The 21,560-nt window shown below is 40.8% G+C and overlaps 1 protein-coding gene across 9 annotated transcripts in view; it reads right to left on the bottom strand.

The window, feature by feature from the left end:
- LOC149254884 (myosin-11-like) overlaps positions 1 to 21,560 on the bottom strand; it is a 483,587-nt gene that overhangs the window by 81,523 nt on the left and 380,504 nt on the right. For all 9 annotated transcript variants that reach the window (XR_016267192.1, XR_016267193.1, XR_016267195.1 and 6 more), the window contains one exon: positions 9,796 to 9,948. Coding sequence is in view for 4 of the 9 variants with exons in the window: in XM_089460258.1 (XP_089316384.1) it covers positions 9,796 to 9,948 (153 nt within the window). In the remaining 5 variants the exon portion in view is untranslated. The remainder of the gene's footprint in view (positions 1 to 9,795; positions 9,949 to 21,560) is intronic.

Here is a 21,560-nt window from a genome sequence, read left to right as displayed (position 1 = left end):
ATATATTTGTATTTCATTAAGGCAGCTACACCAACTTCATGAGCAAAAATTCTTCATACATTATACAAGTGACAAGAATGAGAAATAGACCATGAAAAAGACACTTACAAGTATAGTGAAATCTTTCAATCATCAATAAAGACAAAAATCGAAGGTCCAAGATTAAAGACAATCTTTTCCAAACATCGAAATGCATTAAGATTCCAATTCGTCCATCAATAGGTCTCGCGAAATTCTCAAGAAGAGATAGTGTTCCAAATCCAAGTGATGATCAAATGAAATGATCATCACATCAACATAAATCCTTCCTAAGGGGTTTGATTTGCTTAATAAGGCCATATAATGCCCCAACTAATAAAATAATGTGCAAAAATAACATTCCTTGGTGACAAGCCCACCAAGATAGCTCCATAATACAAAATAAGCCTCCCAAGAGGGAAAAATAATAGGTACAATAGGTCGAAGGGCCATTGAAGAGGCCTAGTGGATTCCAATGTGTGCCATGATAAATGAATAAGCTCCAAAAATAGTGATAAAGGGGGTGGCCCCTTAATATCGAAGAAAATAACCTATGGTGCCCCCGAGTGGCTATGTGGGGGGCACAAAACATCCTCATGGGTCTCCAAATGGATCAAACAAGCATGTATCCCATCTATAATCGCAGGAAGAATGATGAAAGCCCTCCCATTGTCTCCCATGACAAAACACATCCTCATCTGGGCCCTAGATCAGCTGCCAAGTGTTTGGTGCAACAGTGGAGTCGGTTGGGCAAGGTGGTCCAGGTGCATCATCATCGTCAAATGGGTGAAACACGAGCAAGCAATAACTGGAAATGAAGGATCCCATGAAGTAGCAATCTACTCTTTGCTATGGTGGAGACCCGTGGCTCTGAATGCTCACTCTACAAATGCCAATATGATCCTCTGGAGGGGGTGCATAGGGCGACCAAACCCAAGATAAAGACCCACATGTAATCCTGTATAAGATCCAATGTGTCCCCTCACCTTCCAGTACAACCAAACATTAGTGCAATTGAGTAAATGAGCTTACAAATCATGGATTCGAGTGGACAATTCATAGTGGCATGCCCTTACATAGTGGGATTTAGAACATAAAAGTGTCTCCAAGTTCAAGAAGAAGGTTAACCAAGGATGTTATTAGGTGGTTTCAACCTTTAACGGGAGTGACATGTCCATGGTACATCCTTCAAATGGCAGGTGGCATGTGATATAATGATGGAATGGAGTGGGACATCAGGGGAAGGCTCCACGCCACATGCCACAGTACAAGGGTATCTATAATAAGGGAAGCCCACACTTGGGTGTATGAATCTAGGAGGGTATTGTTGGAATTTCCAAGTCTAACTCGTTAGAAACCCTTCATGTACTTTCTGATTTATTTCTGCCTACTTGGTCTGATTAATTAACAAGTTATTTACCATGTAAACACTGAAAATAAATATAAGTACATGCTCAACACATTACAGATCATCAACTAAAGGAAACAACAAGAAGCACACAAGTGACACCGTTGTTTTTGGACCAATGTCCCTACAAAAACCTAATGCGAGAAAATCGGTGCAGCTATCTGAGGGTTTTAATTATTAAGCAGTTTCAAAATACAATTTGGGTGCCAAAATTGGCTCACCCAACAGAGAATAATCTCGACAGTAGTACCTCCCAGTCGGAGACAAATGTTTTGGCTAAAACCCCAGATAAATACTCTGACAGCTCCCAGCTCCAATCTGCCCCACGAAAACCCCAATGTCAGCCTCTAGGGACTGCGTTAGCCCTTTCTGTCCGAGCGTCTACCCAGCGTCACCCCAGCTCGCCCTGCGTCAGCGTCTGGACGCACTGCGTCACCCACGATGGCTCTCTAAGGCACTGCGCAACTCCTGGCTGCCTCTATGTGAACCTCTGGCTGGCTCTGTGTCCCTCTCTCCCTGCTTCTGCGCTGATCCTCCTGGTACTATCACTGCCTCTCTGCTTCTGTATTCACTAGCCCTCAGCAGCAACTTTGATCACTCTTTTGACTTCCTCTGCAAACCTTGCCCCAAAAATCGAAATATTTATCAACTCGGTGTGTTCTCCTAGTGACCCTCAAGCCTCCTCTTATACTTTTCTCGTTGACAATTCAACGGCCAAGATTAAGTCCCTAATCAATGGCTAAGATTAGATCTGGCTTGATCCATGACTTTTCGACCATTCTAACTCAGTTTTATATTAATTCACATTAATATTCTAGTTTTCCCAAGTTTAAACTTTGGGACTCCATTAATAATATTTATTATTTTAATATCTCCCAAACTAGTTACATTCTGCCCAAACCATTTCTAGGTATTGGAGATCTCATGTGCTTTAACCTCTCCACCAATTTTCGTGGATAGAGCACATCCGATGCTACCTCAAATCAACACTCCCTCCTAGCGAGGACTGTGCTCTAGTAATACTCCTCACTGAGCATCACCCTAATCATCCGACATCAGTCCCTGTGCTAATGCTAGGCCTGCTGCCCAACATCCTTTGCACTCCTGCATCATGTATTGCTACCCGTGGCCCTGACACTGCCACTGCTACATCTGTACGACAACCCCCCTCATCATACTGCATCGTGCTGCCCATAGCACTGCCACTACTAACTACTACACTGCAACTCAGTTATTGAGAGCTAAGTAACTGATCTCCCAACTCTGACATCTCTATCAGGCTAGAGACACCCTCAATGCTGAAACTCCCTCTGTTGCTAACAAGTGCCCCTTCTCTGACCTCTACATTGCTGCAACAGCTCCATGCATCTTGCATTGCTGCCTCATGCTATCCTGGGAATCTTGCACTGTAGCTCCCTTTGTCGCTCCATCCTCATCCGTCTCTACCGACATCCGCCAACACTACTACTCCTCTTCGGGGCTGCCATAGCCAGGTATAGACCGAGAGGTTGGGTACCTCAAGGATCTTGCACCTCATCACCTGTAGTCTGTCTGACTACAGCTTGATGTCTCCCCACTTCCGCTCAAGTGGCGTGTGAGCACTCATGGCACAGTCATCATCTGTCTCCACTTCCTTCTCCACCCTTGCTGGCACAACCTTGGTTTCGGAAGCCTCTCCTTTGCTCTTCTTCCTTGGACACTGAGTCGCATAATGACCCAGTTCCCCACAGTGGAAGCATTTGACCTTGGAGAGGTCCTTCTAACGTTTCTCATGCTTTCCCTCAGATGCCAGGGCAGCATCCACCTCCTCCTCCTTCTTGATTCTGACCCACTTGTTGCTGCTTCCTGCCTTGCTCAGCCTTCTGATCTCTTATTGGCGAAGAGCTGTCCACATTTCCTCCAAATTTGGAAGGGTCGCCCTGCCCAGTATGATCTGGACAAACACCTCCTAGTCTTCTGACACTGCATTCAGGGTTGTTCTCACCATCAATTCTTGATCCGGCGTGGCCCCTATGGAAGTCAGATGATCCCGGATCTCCTTCAATCGACCGAGAAAGGTGTCGATCTGTTCTCCCTTTTGCATTCGGTATGACTGTAGCTGATTTTCTAGTAGCATCTTCCTCTACAAAGAAGTATGCTGATACAATTTCTTTAGGGCCTCCCACATCTCATTTCTCGTGTCCTTTTCGGCAATATGTGGTACTACATGGTCCTTGACCCCGTCAAGGATGATGCTCTTGGACCTCTCCATTGCCTCCTCGTACTTGTCGTCCTCAGCTGGGTCCATTGGGATCGCTATCGACTTCAAGGCGAAGTGCTTGACACGATTCCTGTCTAGAACGGACAAAGATTCTGGCTTTCCAGACTACGAACTTTGAGGCTCCGTCCAGTCTATCCTAGTCTCTTACCTCGTTCACTGCCATCTCGCTGCTCCTCTACTTCCCTCTTGGAAGTTCTTCGTGTTACTCCCTTTGAGCCTCGATTTCCCTCCTGGAAACCCTTCTGCCAATGTCGAGATGCCCCCATTTCGATCGTTAGTGGAGCTGCACCACTGATCTAGATTTCTTGGCTAGAAATCCTCGACAGAAACTCCCTCAACCTTGGTCTTGCCCTGTTTGGTACTGTTCTGACTACAGTGCCCCACCAGCGTCACTCTGCAACTTACCCATAGCCTCCTAAGCCGCAGCAAAATGAAGTTTAGAGCTTCTAAGCTCTGCGCAATCCCAACACCAGCAAAATCCACACCTCTTGGCCACAGGCGTCAATCCTTCCTGACTGAGAAAGATGACCGAGCATTGCGTAGGTCGAGTCTACTCCCCTCTGCCACTGTGCTAATCCTCTTCCTAGCTCAAACCCGATGACGCAAGCACTGCATCACCCCTTCCTTGCTACTTCTCTACTAGGAATAACTTTTGTCACTCAGGAAAGCTATCTTTTGTTGTTGTTGCTCTGCTCAGTTGAAGTCCTAAGTTCTTCTGTGATCTGCGACCACGCTCTGATACCATGTTGGAATTTCTAAGTCTAACTCGTTAGAAACCCTTCATGTATTTTCTGATTTATTTCTGCCTACTTGTTCTGATTAATTAACAAGTTATTTACCATATAAAAACTGAAAATAAATACAAGTACATGCTCAACACATTACAGATCATCAACTGAAGGAAACAAAAACAAGCACACAAGTGACACCATTGTTTTTGGACCAATGTCCTCGGAAAAATCCAATGTGGGAAAACTGGTGCAACTATCTGAGGGTTTTAATTATTAAGCAGTTTCAGAATACAATCTGGGTGCCAAAACCGACTCACCCAACAGAGAATAATCTCAGCAACAGTTACCTCCCAGTCGGAGACAGATGTTCCAGCTGAAACCCTGGATAAACACTCCGACAACTCCCAGCTCCAATTTACACCACGAAAACCCCAGTGTCAGTCTCTAGGGACTGCGTCAACCTTTTCTGGCCCAGTGTCTGCCCATTGTCACCGTAGCTCGCCCTATCTCATCCTCTGGATGCATTGTGTCAGCCTTTAGAGCCTCTGCGTCACCCACGCTGGCTCTCTGAGGCACTTCGCAACTCCTACCTGTCTCTGCATGAGCCCTGGCTAGCTCTGCGTGAACCTCTGGTTAGCTCTGCGTGCCTCCCTCCTACCTTCTGTGCTAATCCTCTCGGTACTATCTCTACCTCTTTGCTTTTGTATTCACTGCCCCTTCGCTGCAACTTTGATCACTCTTTCGACTTCCTCGGCAAACCCTGCCTCAGAAAATCGAAATCTTGATCAACTCGATGTGTTCTCCAAGTGACTCTCAAGCCTCCTCTTATACTTTTCTCGTTGACAATTCAACGGCCAAGATTAAGTCCCTAATCAACAGCTAAGATTAGATTTGGCTTGATCCATGACTTTTGGACCATTCTAACTCAATTTTATATTAATTCACAGTAATATTTTATTTTCCCTAAGTTTAAACTTAGAGACTCCATTATAAATATTAATTATTTTATTATCTCCCAAACTGGTTAGATTCTACCCAAACCATTTCTGGGTTTTGGAGATCTCACGTGCTTTAGCCTCTCTACCAATTTTCATGGCTAGAGCACATCTGATGCTACCCCAAATCAATAGGTACAATCGTGGTACGTGAGTTACCCTGACCTTTGTTTTTCCACCCTTCTTGATATGCCTTTTGCCTTTGTTGATTTTTCTCTTATAATTGCTTGGGGCTCCAGGGGATGAGAGCATGATGTGGGAAATATACCGGTGACTACCCCCTTAAGATGGGGCAATTCATTGCCCACTAGGGGTGGGACAATCGTGTGTTCCTTAATAATAAAAGGGGCTGATATGAGGGGCCCTAGGAACCAGGGTGATGGCCAGGATGATAGGGGTAGAGCTCATGTTGGCTTTTGCCCACATGCTAAATTTGTATGTCCTAGCCATCTTTTGCATTTTATGGTACATTTCCTATTGAGGGTGGTCAGATTATGCTTTTTCTTTTCTTTTTACCTGCATCAACCTCAAGGCATTGTTCCATGCCCAACCCAAGGTGTGGGCAAGGGGAGGGGGAAGCTAACTCCTTGTGGACCCAGTGGGCAAATGTAGACCCAAATGGGAAACATGGTGAATATGGTTATAATGAGCAAAGCAGAGTGATGTGTATGGTGTCGGGAAGAGCGACCACACAACCAAAATCGGGGTTTCCCATGTAATGCCATCCCTAAAGCTAGTATCTAATAAAGGAGATCCCATGGGACTAGGATACAAGGTTAACCATCAAATTGGACAGAGGAGACAAAATTACAAACCAAGCTCACTCTTTTCGCTAAATCCCCCCACTAATTCATGCCAAAAAGTGTCTATGATAAGTAAACAAATGTACCCAATTACGCAACGAAAATCCATACCTTTGAGGTTGGAAGTCACATCTTCAAACATACGATCATAACAGATGGGCAAAGGAGCATATGGCTGGCCCAAGTGGCAGAGATAATGGTACATCAAGCTATCTCGTGACTCCAGGGGGCTCCTGGGTACCGACTGAGAACCATTTAGGAGAAAAATTTCCTTTTATGGATACTACCCACAGGTGGTGGGTAACAAGGTTGATGGCCAAAGGTCTAATGATTAGAAAACGCAACTTTGTGTAGTAGTTGAGCGGCCAAAGGGTCGAGTTGCTCTAATACCAATATAACGAACAAAGTTTGTATATACTCTGATACTAATGTAACGAACAACGTTCGTATATGCTCTATATCAACATAATGAACAAAGTTTGTATATGTTATGATACCAATGTAATGATCAAAGTTCATTTACGCTCTGATACCGATGTAACGAACAAGGTTCGTGTAAGACACACAATATTCCGAATATCTGGAATATGTAAATATCTATGTTGCCCGAGTTTCCGGTACGCGGGTACTTTGAGCACCAGGGAACAAGTATCCGGTATGGCTAGAAGCTTTGCCCAAATTTATAGGAAACATGAAGTTGGGAGCGACAATAATATAATATATTAAAAATAAAATAAAATAATTTATTTATTTCCATCCAAAATTTGCCAATTAAATTCCATTCTGCAAATTCCATCTTGCAATGAAATATGTAAAAGATTGAACTTTGAAACACTGCCAGGAAAATCAAAATATTAATCCATCAACAATTTGCCAATGAAATTCCTTGCCAGCAAAGAAACATGTGAAACTCCCAAACCAAAAAAAAGGCTATTATTACTTGATTATTATGTGATTTCATGCAACACTATATTATATTCAACTTCAAAATTCAAGTTTGGAAATTTATAAAATGAAACTGAGTAACACGCTACTCTTTCTCTTTCTAACCATCACTGTAATTTGTTGAATCTTATCATTAAAGCTTCAAGATAGACTTCAAGAAAGTAGACTTATTTGCAATTGTTGAACTTCAAGATTTGCAACAGAAGTTGCCAAGGAATGACTGAAAACTGTCTATATTTTGTTGAAACCTTTGCTACATCTCCACGTCTCTGTCGCTTTATAGAGCCCATGTAGTCCAGCCCCCTGACCTGTCATGTATCACTTATAAAATAAATAAATGGTACCTTCTCTGCTCAAAATAGGTACCTGAAAGGTGAAAATCTGCTCAAAATAGGTACCCGAAACGTCAAAATCTGTTGTAGTGAAGCTCTCGAAAAGCTCCAAAGTACCCTTTAAAGCTCTTGGCGATTTTGGAAAGTTTCCTACCAGCTCCCAAGCTCCCAGGAGCGTGGGAGCGTGGGGTACGTGCTCTCCAATGCCTGGGAGCGGTACCTGTGTTACTACGGTAAATATCCATTACAGGGCACGAGAGTGTGGGGTACGTACTCTCCAATACCTGGGAGCAGTGCTTGTGTTACTACAGTAAATATCCATTACAGGATAAATAATAATATATAAGAATGTTGAATGTATAAGAGATATGAGATGCTATGAGATTGATTACAAATGTGAGCCCACTTATATACCTAGGGAGGTACCCCTTAATGAATGTTCTTGTCTTTAGAGACATGCCTCTTCTATACTAATCATTATTTAATTAATCATTATTATGAATATTATTCTTATTATTATTATTATTTATATTTATATTATTTTTATATATATTATATTCATAAGGAAGTTAGCACTCAACGGCCGCACCTCTGCATCCATCGTCCTTCACTGGACCCTCACACTGTAGCCGCAGCTAGAGGCAGACCACACACAGCGACCATCACTAGGCACTGCCACCTGCGGCAACCGTACCAACCACAACCACCCTCATCTCAGACAGACCTGTGCGCACACAAAAATAAATCAGAGTGAGAATCATGAATTTAAAGGTCACATCAACCATTTCTGAGCGATCAAATACCTCATCCAACATGCACATTGGCACAGATTAATTGCAATCCATGTTTGTATGCCATTACAATCCTTTATCGTTGTCGCAATCCACATTGAAATCCGCCATACATGACATAGTCAAGCCGTTGGGTCAATATGTGAACAAGTCGTTGTACAAACCCTAATTGTATTCTGTGCCAGTGGGATTTAACTTGTCAATTGCAGATCTATGCCGAATTTCTGCCTTTGACGTGAAGGCAGATAGAGGACATGACTGTCCAAAACATCTCATCGTCAAAATTAAACAGGGCATTAGATCACTATCTTGTCCGATTTGATAAAAGATAATAAATCTCTACAACCACTACTAACCACCATTGGTATATCAGTACTTGCCGCATTAATTTGATAAAGGGTTAAGGATTCGAAGGTTATAGCAATCTATAAAGAACCAATGAGGCAAACATTATTATTAAACTTATTATTTATTAATGTTGCAATTTAAAATAAATAAATATATATATTAGAAAAATTATATATATAACAAACCTCCTAAATCTGCCCAAGGATAGTGTATGCAGCGTGCTGCACACATGTAGAGCTGGACTAGAATGATGTGAACAAAACATCCTAAATCTGTCTAAGGATAGCGCATGAAGCATGATGCATGCATATGCTACAGCCCTTCAATGCCTACTAAACTATAGTGTTTGTTAAAGATGAATACTGCCTCTAAATAAAGCAAGTCAAAAGCAAAAACATGCATGTATGGTGCATTTTAAGTACTTCTTCCACTGTGAGAAAACTGCCCAATGCTGTCTACCACTGACACTTAACTGATGTCCGCCTCCAAGAGGCTTCTTCTGCTGTGCCCTCATGCACAGAGCTTCCATCCTACACTGTAAACAAGACCACACTGACGGTTGACTATGTTGTCCTGCTCAATTAGAATCTACTGTGTACAGCTACACTAAAACAGAACACCATCTAAAAACATGTAAAGCTAACAACAAATACTTACTTACAGCCTTAACGGAGTTGGGTTTTATATCCTGTTTCAGTACTGCTTGTTGAAAATAAAATAATAGGATATAGCATGCTTTGAACTTCCAATGATTATGCACAACACGCATATAGAGGTGTCAGAAATGACTGATGAAAAATTTTAAGTAGCTGTTCAGCGTCAAAAACAGGTGAACATCTTAATATAAACCATTGTGGTAAAACATGCCTGATGCCATTTTTTCGACATAGGTGGCCTACTAATAAAATTTACTTCAGCAAAACAATGAACAACTCAGTGCATACTAGCATAGATATTCTCAAGTGAAAATTAGTTACAGATCTACATTCATGTGGATAGTACAGTTGTTATCAAAACTTGATAAATCAAATTGCATGAAAGGAGTTATGTAAACTCAAATACACATTTCTACACTTGCTTTAAATTGAGTACCTCGAGCTCATTGAAAATGTAATAACTAAAAGGAGTTAAAGATATCCCATTCTGTCACGTTTGCTTGCTTACTTGTGTCATCCTCCCAATAAGAGTGACTGATCCAGGGTAACGACGTTGAGGTGTTGTAGAAACCCCACTTGGTTTTAAGTTGCGTTGAAGTAAGAAAATCAATGTTGAAGTATTTGAAAGCCAATATGACAAGGCATCATTATCATCCTTTTCCTGCATATGAACCAAAAATATTGTAGATGCATCTTATTCCCCTTCTGAAACTAAATGAGTTTCACACCATAAATACCATGATTATCCTTGTATTATGACACATTTATAGAATAAATATGTCACACAATCAAAAGCATAAGTAGTCTACATGAGTGAAGAGATATTTAGTAATTTACAGCTTTAAGTGTTGTGAGTTTCAAATAACAAAAAGCGATTCTATTCATCACTAAAAATAAAAGTACTAATTACTCAACTTTTATAATGGAAAATCATCCGTAAACCATTAGACGAAAGAACAGAAATTGGGTGAATCCTACAGTAAAACACACAAACTCTTGCATTGGGCCTGTTACCCCATTACTTGAAAGGGGTACGGCAGCAAATTTTTATTTTTCTTTAGGGCCATGAATGAAGATTTGACGTCGACTAAGGTATGTTGTGAGAAGGATATACCTGGCAGCACTGCTACAGAGAAGATTTGTAATTGTCAATGTGCAGGGAACTTGCAATTCTGTAAGATTTTTAGCAATCTGCTCCAAGGTTACATGGGTTACTCAATGAAAAGTCAATCTGGTTGAGGATGGTAAACTGAATACGTTGTGACCTGGTGTTGAAATTCAGCAACCTTGATATGGTTGAGCCTGCTGTAGCTCTGGGTGGTGCTGTTAAAACATTTAGTGAGGCTGCCAAGCTTAAGAGAGTACAGATCTGATGTAATCCTTAAAGCAAAACGATTCGGACAGTTTCACATATGGCACTGGGCTATAGGGGTTTAGCTCAACAGCTACAGAAATATGAAGATCTCAGCCTGGTATAAAGGTTACTTTTGCTGTTACAGATTGAACATAGGAGTGTGGGTCAAGCCAACCTCAGAAAATGCCCAGAACAGTTGTCGGACCTGTCCCAAAAGTTAGAGAGCAATTGTGCTCGTTTTAGAAGTGAAGAGAGGAAATGAACTTATGATGTGTGTGTGTATAGGTGCACACAAAAATTTTTGTTTGCTGAGCTGGCCTCTGCCTGGTAAATGACATATATTGACATCTTACTTCGGATCTGACCTAAAAAAGGACTTCAATCGACCTTTATTGACATGGGTGGTCCTATGATGATTATTTATGTGGAGAAAAGGCTGCTTATCACATTTGATGGTTTTCCTGCTGAGTTTTGGGGCAGATTTGTTTCAATCGGTCCCTTTTATACTCACATGGCATCATGGAACCCATATATATCACCATTCAGCTAATGCTGAGGCTGGGTCGCCCCACCTGGAATCACTGTTTATAAAAGGTGAGCTGTTTGGTGGCTCTGAGGGCTATCAGACCCATATTGTAACCACACTTGTCCACCTTGGAAGAAGATTTTGGGGTTGTGTACCAAATTTAGAAGGCTTTAGATCGCAGATTGAAAGACTTATGGCAGAGCGAAAGCTGTTGAAGGGCCTTTGTGTTGGAAAATCAAGAATCTTGTATATTATAATGACTTTCCATTCTTCATAATTACTTGTGATGTTAGTTGGTCTTTTATTACTTCTTTTAGTTCTTGTTCATCAAGCAATTATCAAACCAATGAAGATCAAAAAGAGACAAAGCACACAAGATATATGCTCTAAGCTAGGGCAAAACCCCTCTAGGGGGAAAACCCAGAAAGAATACTTCTCTTCTTATAGAATCTGTTCAAATTGAAACTTCCAAGACCCAAAGACCAAAGCCCAGAATCATCCCAATCACTAAGTCAGCCCACCAGCAAGATCTCTTCAAAGCAGCTTCAGAACTTCGACCTCGCAGCTTCACACTAGGATTTCGGCCCTGCAGCTTCACTTCAGAAGCTTGGCCCTACAACTTCGTCCCTGTGAAAATTTTGGCACTATGAAATTATTCTACAACTGAGACAATTTCGCTACGAAATTTTAATGCAATGACTGGAAATTATTTTTCTAATTGTTAATTATTTTAACAATTTATATACTATGACAAATATCAAATAATTCACACTGCAACCTTCACAAATAAACTATAGAAGAAAATAGCCTTGGAAACTGAGAAATATGCTAGCACACACACATAAAAATTAACACAACTTTTTTTTGGACAAATGTCCCTGGAAAAACCCAATGTGGCAAAACTGGTGCAACAGCTGAGGGTTTTTATTATTATGCAACAGTGAATTTGTCTTAGTACAATCTGGATGCCAAAAACAGGCAATCCTGTAGAGAAAATACTGGCAAAAATATCTAGAGAGAAATTACCCTCACTCTGAGCAATCCCGACATTTGATTTCCACTGAAAAGCAAGTCGTTCATTTGGATCTATACAAGCTCTGCATCAATCTGTAGCTTCCTGCCACATCTGTAGCCCAAATCATCTACTTATCAAACTGTCTTGCTTGTTGCTGACTGGGAAAACGCTTCTCCGACACTCTGGAGCCTCTGCCCGACCTCTGGAACTGAAAATGTCTTCCTTCCTCAACAAATCGAATTGCCCAATGAAGTCCCTATGTTGTCTTTGAACATATTCTTGGAGAAATTTTGGCCTTTCTCTACAATGCACTTCACTGGATCTGGAGAACTTCCTCCGACCACATTGTCTCTAACCCTCTCTGTCTCTACCTCCTTACTGAAGCTCGAACTCTTCCAACACTTCTGGCTCTCTGGAAAATCGAACTCTACAAGGAAATCAAACTCTTTGTGGTTCTCACAAGTGTTTCAAGTTTGTTCTCCATCCACCCATCAACTTCTTCTTATAATCCTTTGTTAGTCCTTTAACGGCCAAGATTAAATCTTAATCAAGGGCCCAGATTAATTCCTTGTCGATCTGTGTGAGTTTCTAGATGATTCACACCTTATCTCAATTAATTCTTATTAATTAACCCCTTTTCCTAAGTTTAGACTTACGAAATAATTAAAAATAGACTAATAATCTAATTGAGGTACTTCTAGGTTGAATGTCCATAAACGATTTCTGGGTTATGAGGAGCTCATGCGTTTTAGCCTCCCTACAAAGTTTTGAGACTAGAACACCTTCGATGCTACAAAAACTAACACTCCCTCTTAGCGAGGAAGGTGTTCTCTGTAGTGCTGCACATATTGCCACATCCCCTGTTTCTGTATCACTCCTCTGTGACACTGCTGATGTCCGGTCACAGTGACTACCTGCCACTACCCACCAACTACTGCGCAGCTTTGATGTTGCATCTGTGTTGTTGCTGACACTACCATACCGTTTCCAACCCTGCATCTGCACTGCAACTCCCTCTCAATTCTTGCTGCTACAAATGCAACTAAGGAGCATCCTAAATACTAAATCAATTGTGTTTAGCATGATGCATATGTCTCCCAAGTCCTGATTGTTACTAGCCTATGCACTATCTACTGAAGAATCTACGCTACTGCCAACCCTCCATTGAGCCACTTGCTCTACTGTCAACATTGAACTACGCTCCTCAGCACCTGACTGCTACTAGTCTGCAACTGTCACCTTGGAATTTGATTGCATCACTAACACCGATCCATCCTGCCACTGAATATTGTGGGCCCCCATAGCAAGGTAATGATCCATGAGGAGGACACCTCAATGGACCCTGCCTAATCTCTGCAATCTCTACGACAATAGCTCCATGTCGCTCCACCTCACTCCTAGAGGTATGGTTACCATCATAGCGAAGTCTTCTTCCAGCCTGGAGGACAACTTGTCTATCTCGGCTGACGTTGCCGCCTAGTCCTGCTTCTCCTGCGTGTCCTTCCTGAGAGGACACTGAGTACAGTAGTCACCAAGCTCACCACATCCATAGCACTTGACCTCTGACAGGTCCTTCATCTTCTTCTCTTCCCCCTACCCCTGACTGGGACCCTTCGATGCTAAGGCCGCATTTTCCTCTTCCGTCTCACCCTTCATGGCCTTACTGCTGCTACCACTGATGGTGCTCTTTACTAGATCTTGCCTCAACTCCTCCTGCTGCATATTGCCCCACATTCTGTCTCAACTAGGTAAAGTGTCTCTGCGCAATATGCTTTGGACACACACTTGCTAGTCCTCTGAGACATTGTTTAGCACCAATCATACAAGCTCTATGGGTTGGGGTGCCTCCCCAATGGCTGCAAGTTGATCTCGGACCTCCTAATCCAAGTGAGGAAGGGATCTATGCCTTCACCTTTCTACATCCTAATGGTTCTCAACTTCTCCTAGAGAAACATCTTCCGCTACTCGGAAGAAATCTGATATAACATCAAGAGAGCTACCCATATTTCCTTGGCAGTGTTCTTGCTAGAAATATGCAAAATTGTATTATCTCAAACTCCATCCAAAATCATTCGCTTTGCTTTCGCCATTTCTCTTTTGTACTCCAACTAATTGGCATCCTCGGGCACTGCTATCACATTATCTACATAGACATTTCGGCCATATTCATCTAGAAGGAAAAGGACATCCTAGCCTTCCAGATGACATAATTGGAGCCTCCCTCCAACCTATCTTGATCTCTATGCCCTGTTGTGGCCATCTCTAAAATTGTCGAAAACTCCCTCTTTTCCTCTGCTTGCCCACTGATTTTGCTATTTGCACTCCCTTCTAAAGTGAGGAAATCTACTCTCAGCTACTGCCAATCTGCAATCGGAAGATCAAACTTTTGAAACCAGAAGTTCCCTGAGAGAAATTTTCCCTGTGTGTATTTTATTTCTCTTTCCACTCGACGTTGATTTTGCAGCAGCAAAACCCTTTGCATCCAACCAAGGAATCTACTGAGCAAAAATAACTAAGTTGTTGCCCCCTCTACCTGTTGGAATCACTAAATCTGGCAACTCGAATTTTTTTGCCAACTTGCACTGAAAAATCAATCTACTTAACAATTCGATCTGTCCAGCTTACGCTTTGCGCAACCTCCAAAAAATTGTCCTGCTACTCCCTCTGAACAACGAATTTTTGCTTATGCTTTTGAGCTTCCCCATCTAATCAATCACGCTTTGATACCATGTGAAAATTTCGGCGCTACAAAATTATTTTGCAGTTGGGACAACTTCGCTAGGAAATTTTATTATAGTTGACTCGGAATTATTTTTCTAATTGTTAATTAATTTAACAATTTATCTGCTACGACAAATATCAAATAATTCACACTGCAACCTTCACAAATAAACAGTGGAAGAAAATAGCGTTGCAAACTAAGAAATATGCTAACACACATAAAAGTTAACACAATATTTTTGGACAAATGTCCATGGAAAAGCCCAATGCGGGAAAATTGGTGCAGCAACTGAGGGTTTTTATTATCATGCAACAGTGAATTTGTCTGAGTACAATTTGGATGCCGAAAACTGGCAATCATGTAGAGAAAATACTTGCAAAAATATCTAGAGAGAAAAGTGTTATCTAGGAATATTTTTGGTGAATGGTTCCCCATAATTAAAACACCATTACCAAAATATTTTTTTAGATACACTTAGGGGGTGGAAAAAATATTTAGTCCTCTATCGAGACTAATAATTAACTTTCTGGACAAAAAAATAAAATTAAGCTAGAAATTGTCAAAAAATAAAATGAAGGTAAAATTAATTACCCTACAAGTGGAAAATTCATGAAAATATTATTTGCAAGTAAAAGAAAAAAGTCTCATTTCCAAGGCAGAAGGACCTAGTCCAAAAATTCGTTTGGTCCAGAGAAGACTATTTTCCATCAAATCAAATCAAATTGTTGCGCCAAGAAGTGAATTATTTTGCACAAGTGATGATAATTATATTTTTTGGAGGTCCTCCAGTGCCCCAGAAGTCAAATTTTGACCCTCCAAAACAATGAATAAGGAAATCGAACTTTTTTGGAGATTTGTGCCAGCTAATCAAGGGAACAATTTTTTCTAACAAGGATCAAGCCATGGATTGATGCAACTAGCCATTATTTCCACTTGGAGGGGTTGATACCCCTCATTTTCTATATAAGGAAGCTTTCAAGCTCCTCTTTGTCAGATGATCTAAATTGAAAATCTTTTGTACATAATTAAGCTCGCTAGAATATTTTTAATAAAAAGCCTTTCGGGTTTCAATTCAAGGTGTCTCTCACTTGATGATTCATGGTATGTGTTGAATTGATCTTAATGCTCTAATTATCTTTAACTGAAGATTATTGTTCCATAGCCAGTGGTTGGATTATCTATTAGCATAGGTATCTTGCTTTAGGTATTGGGCTAGAGTAAACATCTCGAAGTTGGTAGATCTAGTAGGTATCTCTAGATCTCTAATTTATTTGTGTGAATCAAACCCGTCTAGAACTAATAGTCTATCTTTTGGGTAGAGATCTTCAGATATTGAGCCCTCCGGCATGCACCAAGTTCATGGACTTTGAGGTGATCACATATTGTTTGGACTTCAAACTTATCTAACGATTATTGGAGCAAGGCCTTGGCTTGGACATTAAATAAAAAAATCTCTTATTTTCAAAATCTACTTGGGCTATAAATGATTTATTTGTTAATTAGAGCTAATATTTCTCTTGTAGATATTGTAAATAATTTGTAGATTATTTGTAAATTATTTCTAACCCTTGTATATTGTTTTTCTCATTTTGTAAATAATATTTTGGGGTTTTTATTTTAGAATTTTCTAGTTCTTTTGGATTGGCTCTATTTATTTGACTTGCAGGTGCCATTAGCTCAAGGATTCAAAGACAAATATGAAGTGGGAAGATTGAAGCCTTCACTTAGCCTAGACAGCTAGGGTTTGGGTCTAAATTCAGTTGACAAGGGGTCGTTTTGCTCAAACAAGGAGAACGTTCAGCTAGAAGAGGATAATCTAGCCCTTTTAGGGCCTGATCGACAAGATCCAAGTGCCAATTTTCCAATGCTAATCCTCTAAGAGGAAGTTTGTAGCCTTAGAGGGCCTATTTGCTACTGCAACTAGGGTTTTTCACAAGTATTTTATCATTGCAAGATTTGTAATCCAATTTTGTGGAGGAAATCAATTTTTTTGTGGCTCATACTACTCCATCTGCTCCATCAAGGGCAACCGCAAGGGTTTGAAGGCCTCTAAAGCCTAGCTATAGGGGTTTGAAGGCTTGTAGTCGTAGATGTGGCCGGTAAGTGACCTTTGAAGGCTAGTGCAGGCCTAATAAGCAATGTGGAAAAAGTCGCCATAAAATCAGCAAACTCCGATTTTTTAAGCTAGCCAATCATATCGACTGATTTTTTGGCGACTTCTTGGAAACCGAAAAAATCATGATTTTATCAAAAAAGTCGGGAGTTTTTCCAAAAGATTGTGAGTGAGGTAGTTTCTTCAACGATTTTTTAAATTTATTTTGAAAAATCGAGAGTTTTTCCAAAAAAATCGTGACTAAGGTAGTTTCTTTAATAACTTCTAAACTTTTTTTTTAAAATGAATATTTTTGTAATTTTTTAATTTGTCTTTTTCAAAAACCTCCCAACTTCAACGACTTTTTCAAATTCTAGACTGTTGAATTTTTTAAGTCTATCCATTAGAAAATTAATCTGTATTTTGTTGATTTATTTATTCTTTGTAAATTCTAAACAAGTTATTTAAAATATTTTAAATATCGAAATAAACACAATACAGTCACAACATCTACGGATCATCAACTGAAAGAAAACAAGCACACAAGTGACACCGTTATTTTTGGACAAATGTCCCCAGAAAAACCCAATGCGAGAAAACTGGTACAGCTATTCTGAGGGTTAATTATTATGCAATCTTTTTAGTACAACTGGGTGCCTAACCGGCTCACCCAACAGAGAAAAAATACACGGCAGCAATACCTCTATATTCTGAAACAGGTATTTAGAAACCCTGTTCCACGAAACCCTCTCCGACACAACTAAAGCTCAGCACTGGCCCTTTTGGCCTCTGCATCAGCCTCCTGCTGACCTGTGTCAGACCTAGGACCCTCTATGTCAGCCCTCTGAGGCACTGCGTAGCCTCTGGGACCGTCTGCGTCACTCCAACGACCTCTGCATGGATGACGCAATCCCTCTGGCCTCTGCGCTGTCTCTATTAGGGTTTTGCATAACCTGGACTGGTTGTTGCTCTTACTCTCTCTACTTCTGCGTTGGTCTCTCAGTACTATCCCTGCCTCTCTGCCTCGTACTCATTGCCCCTCGTTGTTGATCACTGATTCAACTTTGCTTAGCAACCCCACTCTAGCAAAATGAATGACTGATCACTCTGGTGTATTCTCCAACTGACCCTCAAGCCTCCTCTTATACTTTTCTCGTTGGTCCTTCAACGACCGAGATTAAATCTCTAATCAATGGCTAAGATTAGATTTGGCTTGATCCATAACTTTTGGAATCTTCTAATCCAGTTTGACATTAATACCCATTAATATTTTATTTTTCCTAAGTTTAGACTTAGGAACTCCATTAAAAATATTAATTATTTTAATACCTCCAAAACCAGGTATAATATGTCCAAACCATTTCTAGGACTTGGAGATCTCATGTGCTTTAGCCTCTCCACCAATTTTCATGGCTAGAGCACATCCGATGCTACCCCAAATCAACATAGACCCTTGCCGATGTTAGGATATTCCGACACAAGAAATAATTAATTATAACTTGGTCTAGTGTATAGTTAGGTAAAGTGTGTTTCTTTAGTATGTACTTTTTGTACCTTACAATCCGACAGTCACGATATGTTCTAGACATGAAGTGATCCGACGGTTTATTCTCTCCTCAGTATTACCAACGCTCGATCCGTGGCTTAACACCCAATTGGTCCATGATCTCTCTTTAAAGATCATGGAGGGTAATTTGTTAGGAGACCGTTCACGAGAAAAACTTGTAAAAATTTTCTTTCTTTTATATTAATAAATTGTCTGAAGTGAACAGGTTGGCTCAGGTCATGGACTGTTTCCCTCTTTGAGGGTTTTAACCACGTCAAGAATACTGGCGTACTGAGCTATGATCATTTTGCGAGCGGTGTCCCTTGGTGTTTTATCTAAGGAACTTACCCTGTAAATTCCTACATAGTATCAGAGTTATTCGATGGTCGTATCCATTGGTGATCCAAATCCGAAGCTGGTACAACTGCATCCGATTGTCGTTTCCTACATCTACTGTTTTTTATCGCTTTCAAGCTGAGAGGACTGCTCTATTTCTTGATTTGTGCTAGCATCGGATGTGCTCTAGCCATGAAAATTGGTGGAGAGACTAAGGCACATAAGATCTCCAAGACCCAGAAATGGTTTGGGGAAATTCCACCCGGTTGGAGAGATATTAAAATAATTAATATTTTTAATGGGGTTCCTAAGTGTAAACTTAGGAAAATTAAAATATTAACGGGTATTAATATAAAACTGGGTGAGAATGTTCTAATTGACATGGATCAAGCCAAATCTAATCATAGTCATAGATTAGGGACTTAATCCTAGTCGTTGAAGACTTAACAAGAAAAGTATAAGAGGAGGCTTGAGGGTCAGTTGGAGATACACCAAGTTGATCGGTCAGTTCGATTTTATGGAGCGAGGTTTGCTAAGAGAATCAAACCAGTGATGTGTTGCAGTGAGGGGTAGTTTGACACGAGGCTGAGAATACATAGCAGAGAGGCAGAGATAATGCCAGAGAGACAGCGCAGTTCCTGGAGAGGCTGACGCAAAGGCAATTGGGTGCTACGCAGAGGCAGCTGGGAACTACGCAGAGGCTAAAGAGGCTAGCGTGGGTGACACAGAGGGTCTGAGAGCTGACGCAGAGGCTTCAATCGCTGCGTAGAGGCTAGAAAACTGACTGCTAGTGAACCAGGAAGGGTGACACAGTCCCTGCAAAGTGACGCAAAGCAGTGTAAGTTGCCATAGTTACTGTGGGATCGTTCATCCGGTGGTTGATCAGCTGGAATCAATGAAGACAATATCGCCGATATTCGGAAATATCGCAATATTTTCGAGGAGATGAGATATCGCAGAGGAAATGTCGCGATATTTTGTCTCTCGAAAATATCACGATGTTTCCGAAATATCAGCGATATCTCGGGAAAATATCGTGCTGCGATTGAAAATATCGACGAGCAACAACAAAAAATTGCTGCCGCGGCTAGAAAAGGCCATTTTTGTTTTTTTTCATTCATTTTCATTTATGATCGCTGCAGAAGGAAGGGGAGAGCTATGTGCTTGCTGCCAAGGAGGATTTGAGTGTTGAATAGCCATTATTGCCACCAACAACGAAGATTTTGTTGATCTAAGATTGAAAAACAATGAGACAATTTCATTTCTTCCATTAACAGGTATGTTCAAATAAACCCCTATGTTAATGAATTTTTTGATAGTTTTAGGATTATTCTTGCTTGCCTATTTGCCTACAAATATTTTGCTTTTTTTTTTTCCATTTGCTATGATTTTCATGCCCATGAGCAAATGCAAGGGTTTTCTCCATATTTGGAGAGCAAACTCCATTTTTTTTTTAAACTTTCAAATGCACCCTCTTATTGTCATTTATGGTTTTTCATTGAATTCACATTGCAAATAGTGCAGCAAAAAAAATATTTTGTAAAATGAGGTGGTTATTACTTATTAATTCCAATTATTTTTTTTTGGTGCCCTAGGATTGAGTTAGCTCACTACAAAATTCAAATATGCCAAAAGCCTTGGACCCATTTTGGGAGTATGGGGAGCCTGATGGTGGGACAAATCGGGCATATCTTACATGCAAATTGTGTGGGACCAGGATGACAAGAGGGGTTACACGATTGAAATACCATTTGGCTAGACTCACTGGATATGATGTTGGGATTTGTACAGTTTCTAGTGCGGAGCTTATACAAAAAGCTCTTGAGGCAATTGATGAAAAAGACAGAAAGAAGGAAGAGATAGAAAGAAACAAGGTTGAACGTGCAGGTAGACCTTTCGAGATATCTTCTCCTAATTTTGATGCTGAGGGTAGTGGGAGGGGCTCCACAGCATCACCTGCTACTGCTAGTGCGAGGTCATCATTTTTTGTTCCACGAACACGACATGGATCACAACCTAGCATAAAATCACTTGTTAAAAAAAAGGAGAAGCAAGAAGCAGATAGTCATGGGGAGGTGTCTTTTCTGGAGTGACTTACCTCTCAGCATCACCAAAACCAATCCATTTTGGCATCCAATGTGCGATGCTATTGTTGTTGTGGGCCCAGGGTACAAAAGTGCTACATATGAGGAGTTGCAGGGGCCAATTCTTCAAGTAGAAAAGCAAGACATCAACTCTAGATTGGCGGAGTTGAAAAAAACATGGGAAGTTACTGGATGCACAGTGATGTCTGATGGTTGGATAGATAGGAAGGGTAGGACCCTTCTAAATTTCTTGGTTCATTGTCCTAAAGGTACCATGTTTATTAAATCACCGGATGTATCAGAACATATCAAAGATGCAGCAACGATATGTGAGTTGTTAGATGGGTTCATTTGGGAGATTGGTGTGTAAAATGTGGTGCAAGTCATAACAGACAATGCAGCTAATTATGTGTCTGCTGACAAGATGCTTATGAAGAGGCATCGCACATTGTTCTGGACTCCGTGTTTAGCACATTATCTCGATTTGTTGCTTGAGGATATGGGGAAACTCTCCTTCATCAAGGAGGCAGTTGATATGGCTCGGAGCATCCCCAAATTTATTTATAAGCATGCTTTTGTTCTTAGCCTCATGAGGAAG

The sequence above is a fragment of the Pinus tabuliformis genome, chromosome 7 (genome assembly GCF_031772625.1).
Source record: "Pinus tabuliformis cultivar Carrire ecotype Pingquan chromosome 7, CPIR1, whole genome shotgun sequence".
Classification (NCBI taxonomy): Eukaryota; Viridiplantae; Streptophyta; class Pinopsida; order Pinales; family Pinaceae; genus Pinus; species Pinus tabuliformis.
The sequence above is the reverse complement of the archived record's forward strand: the minus strand, read 5'-3'. Positions and strand labels throughout refer to the sequence as shown.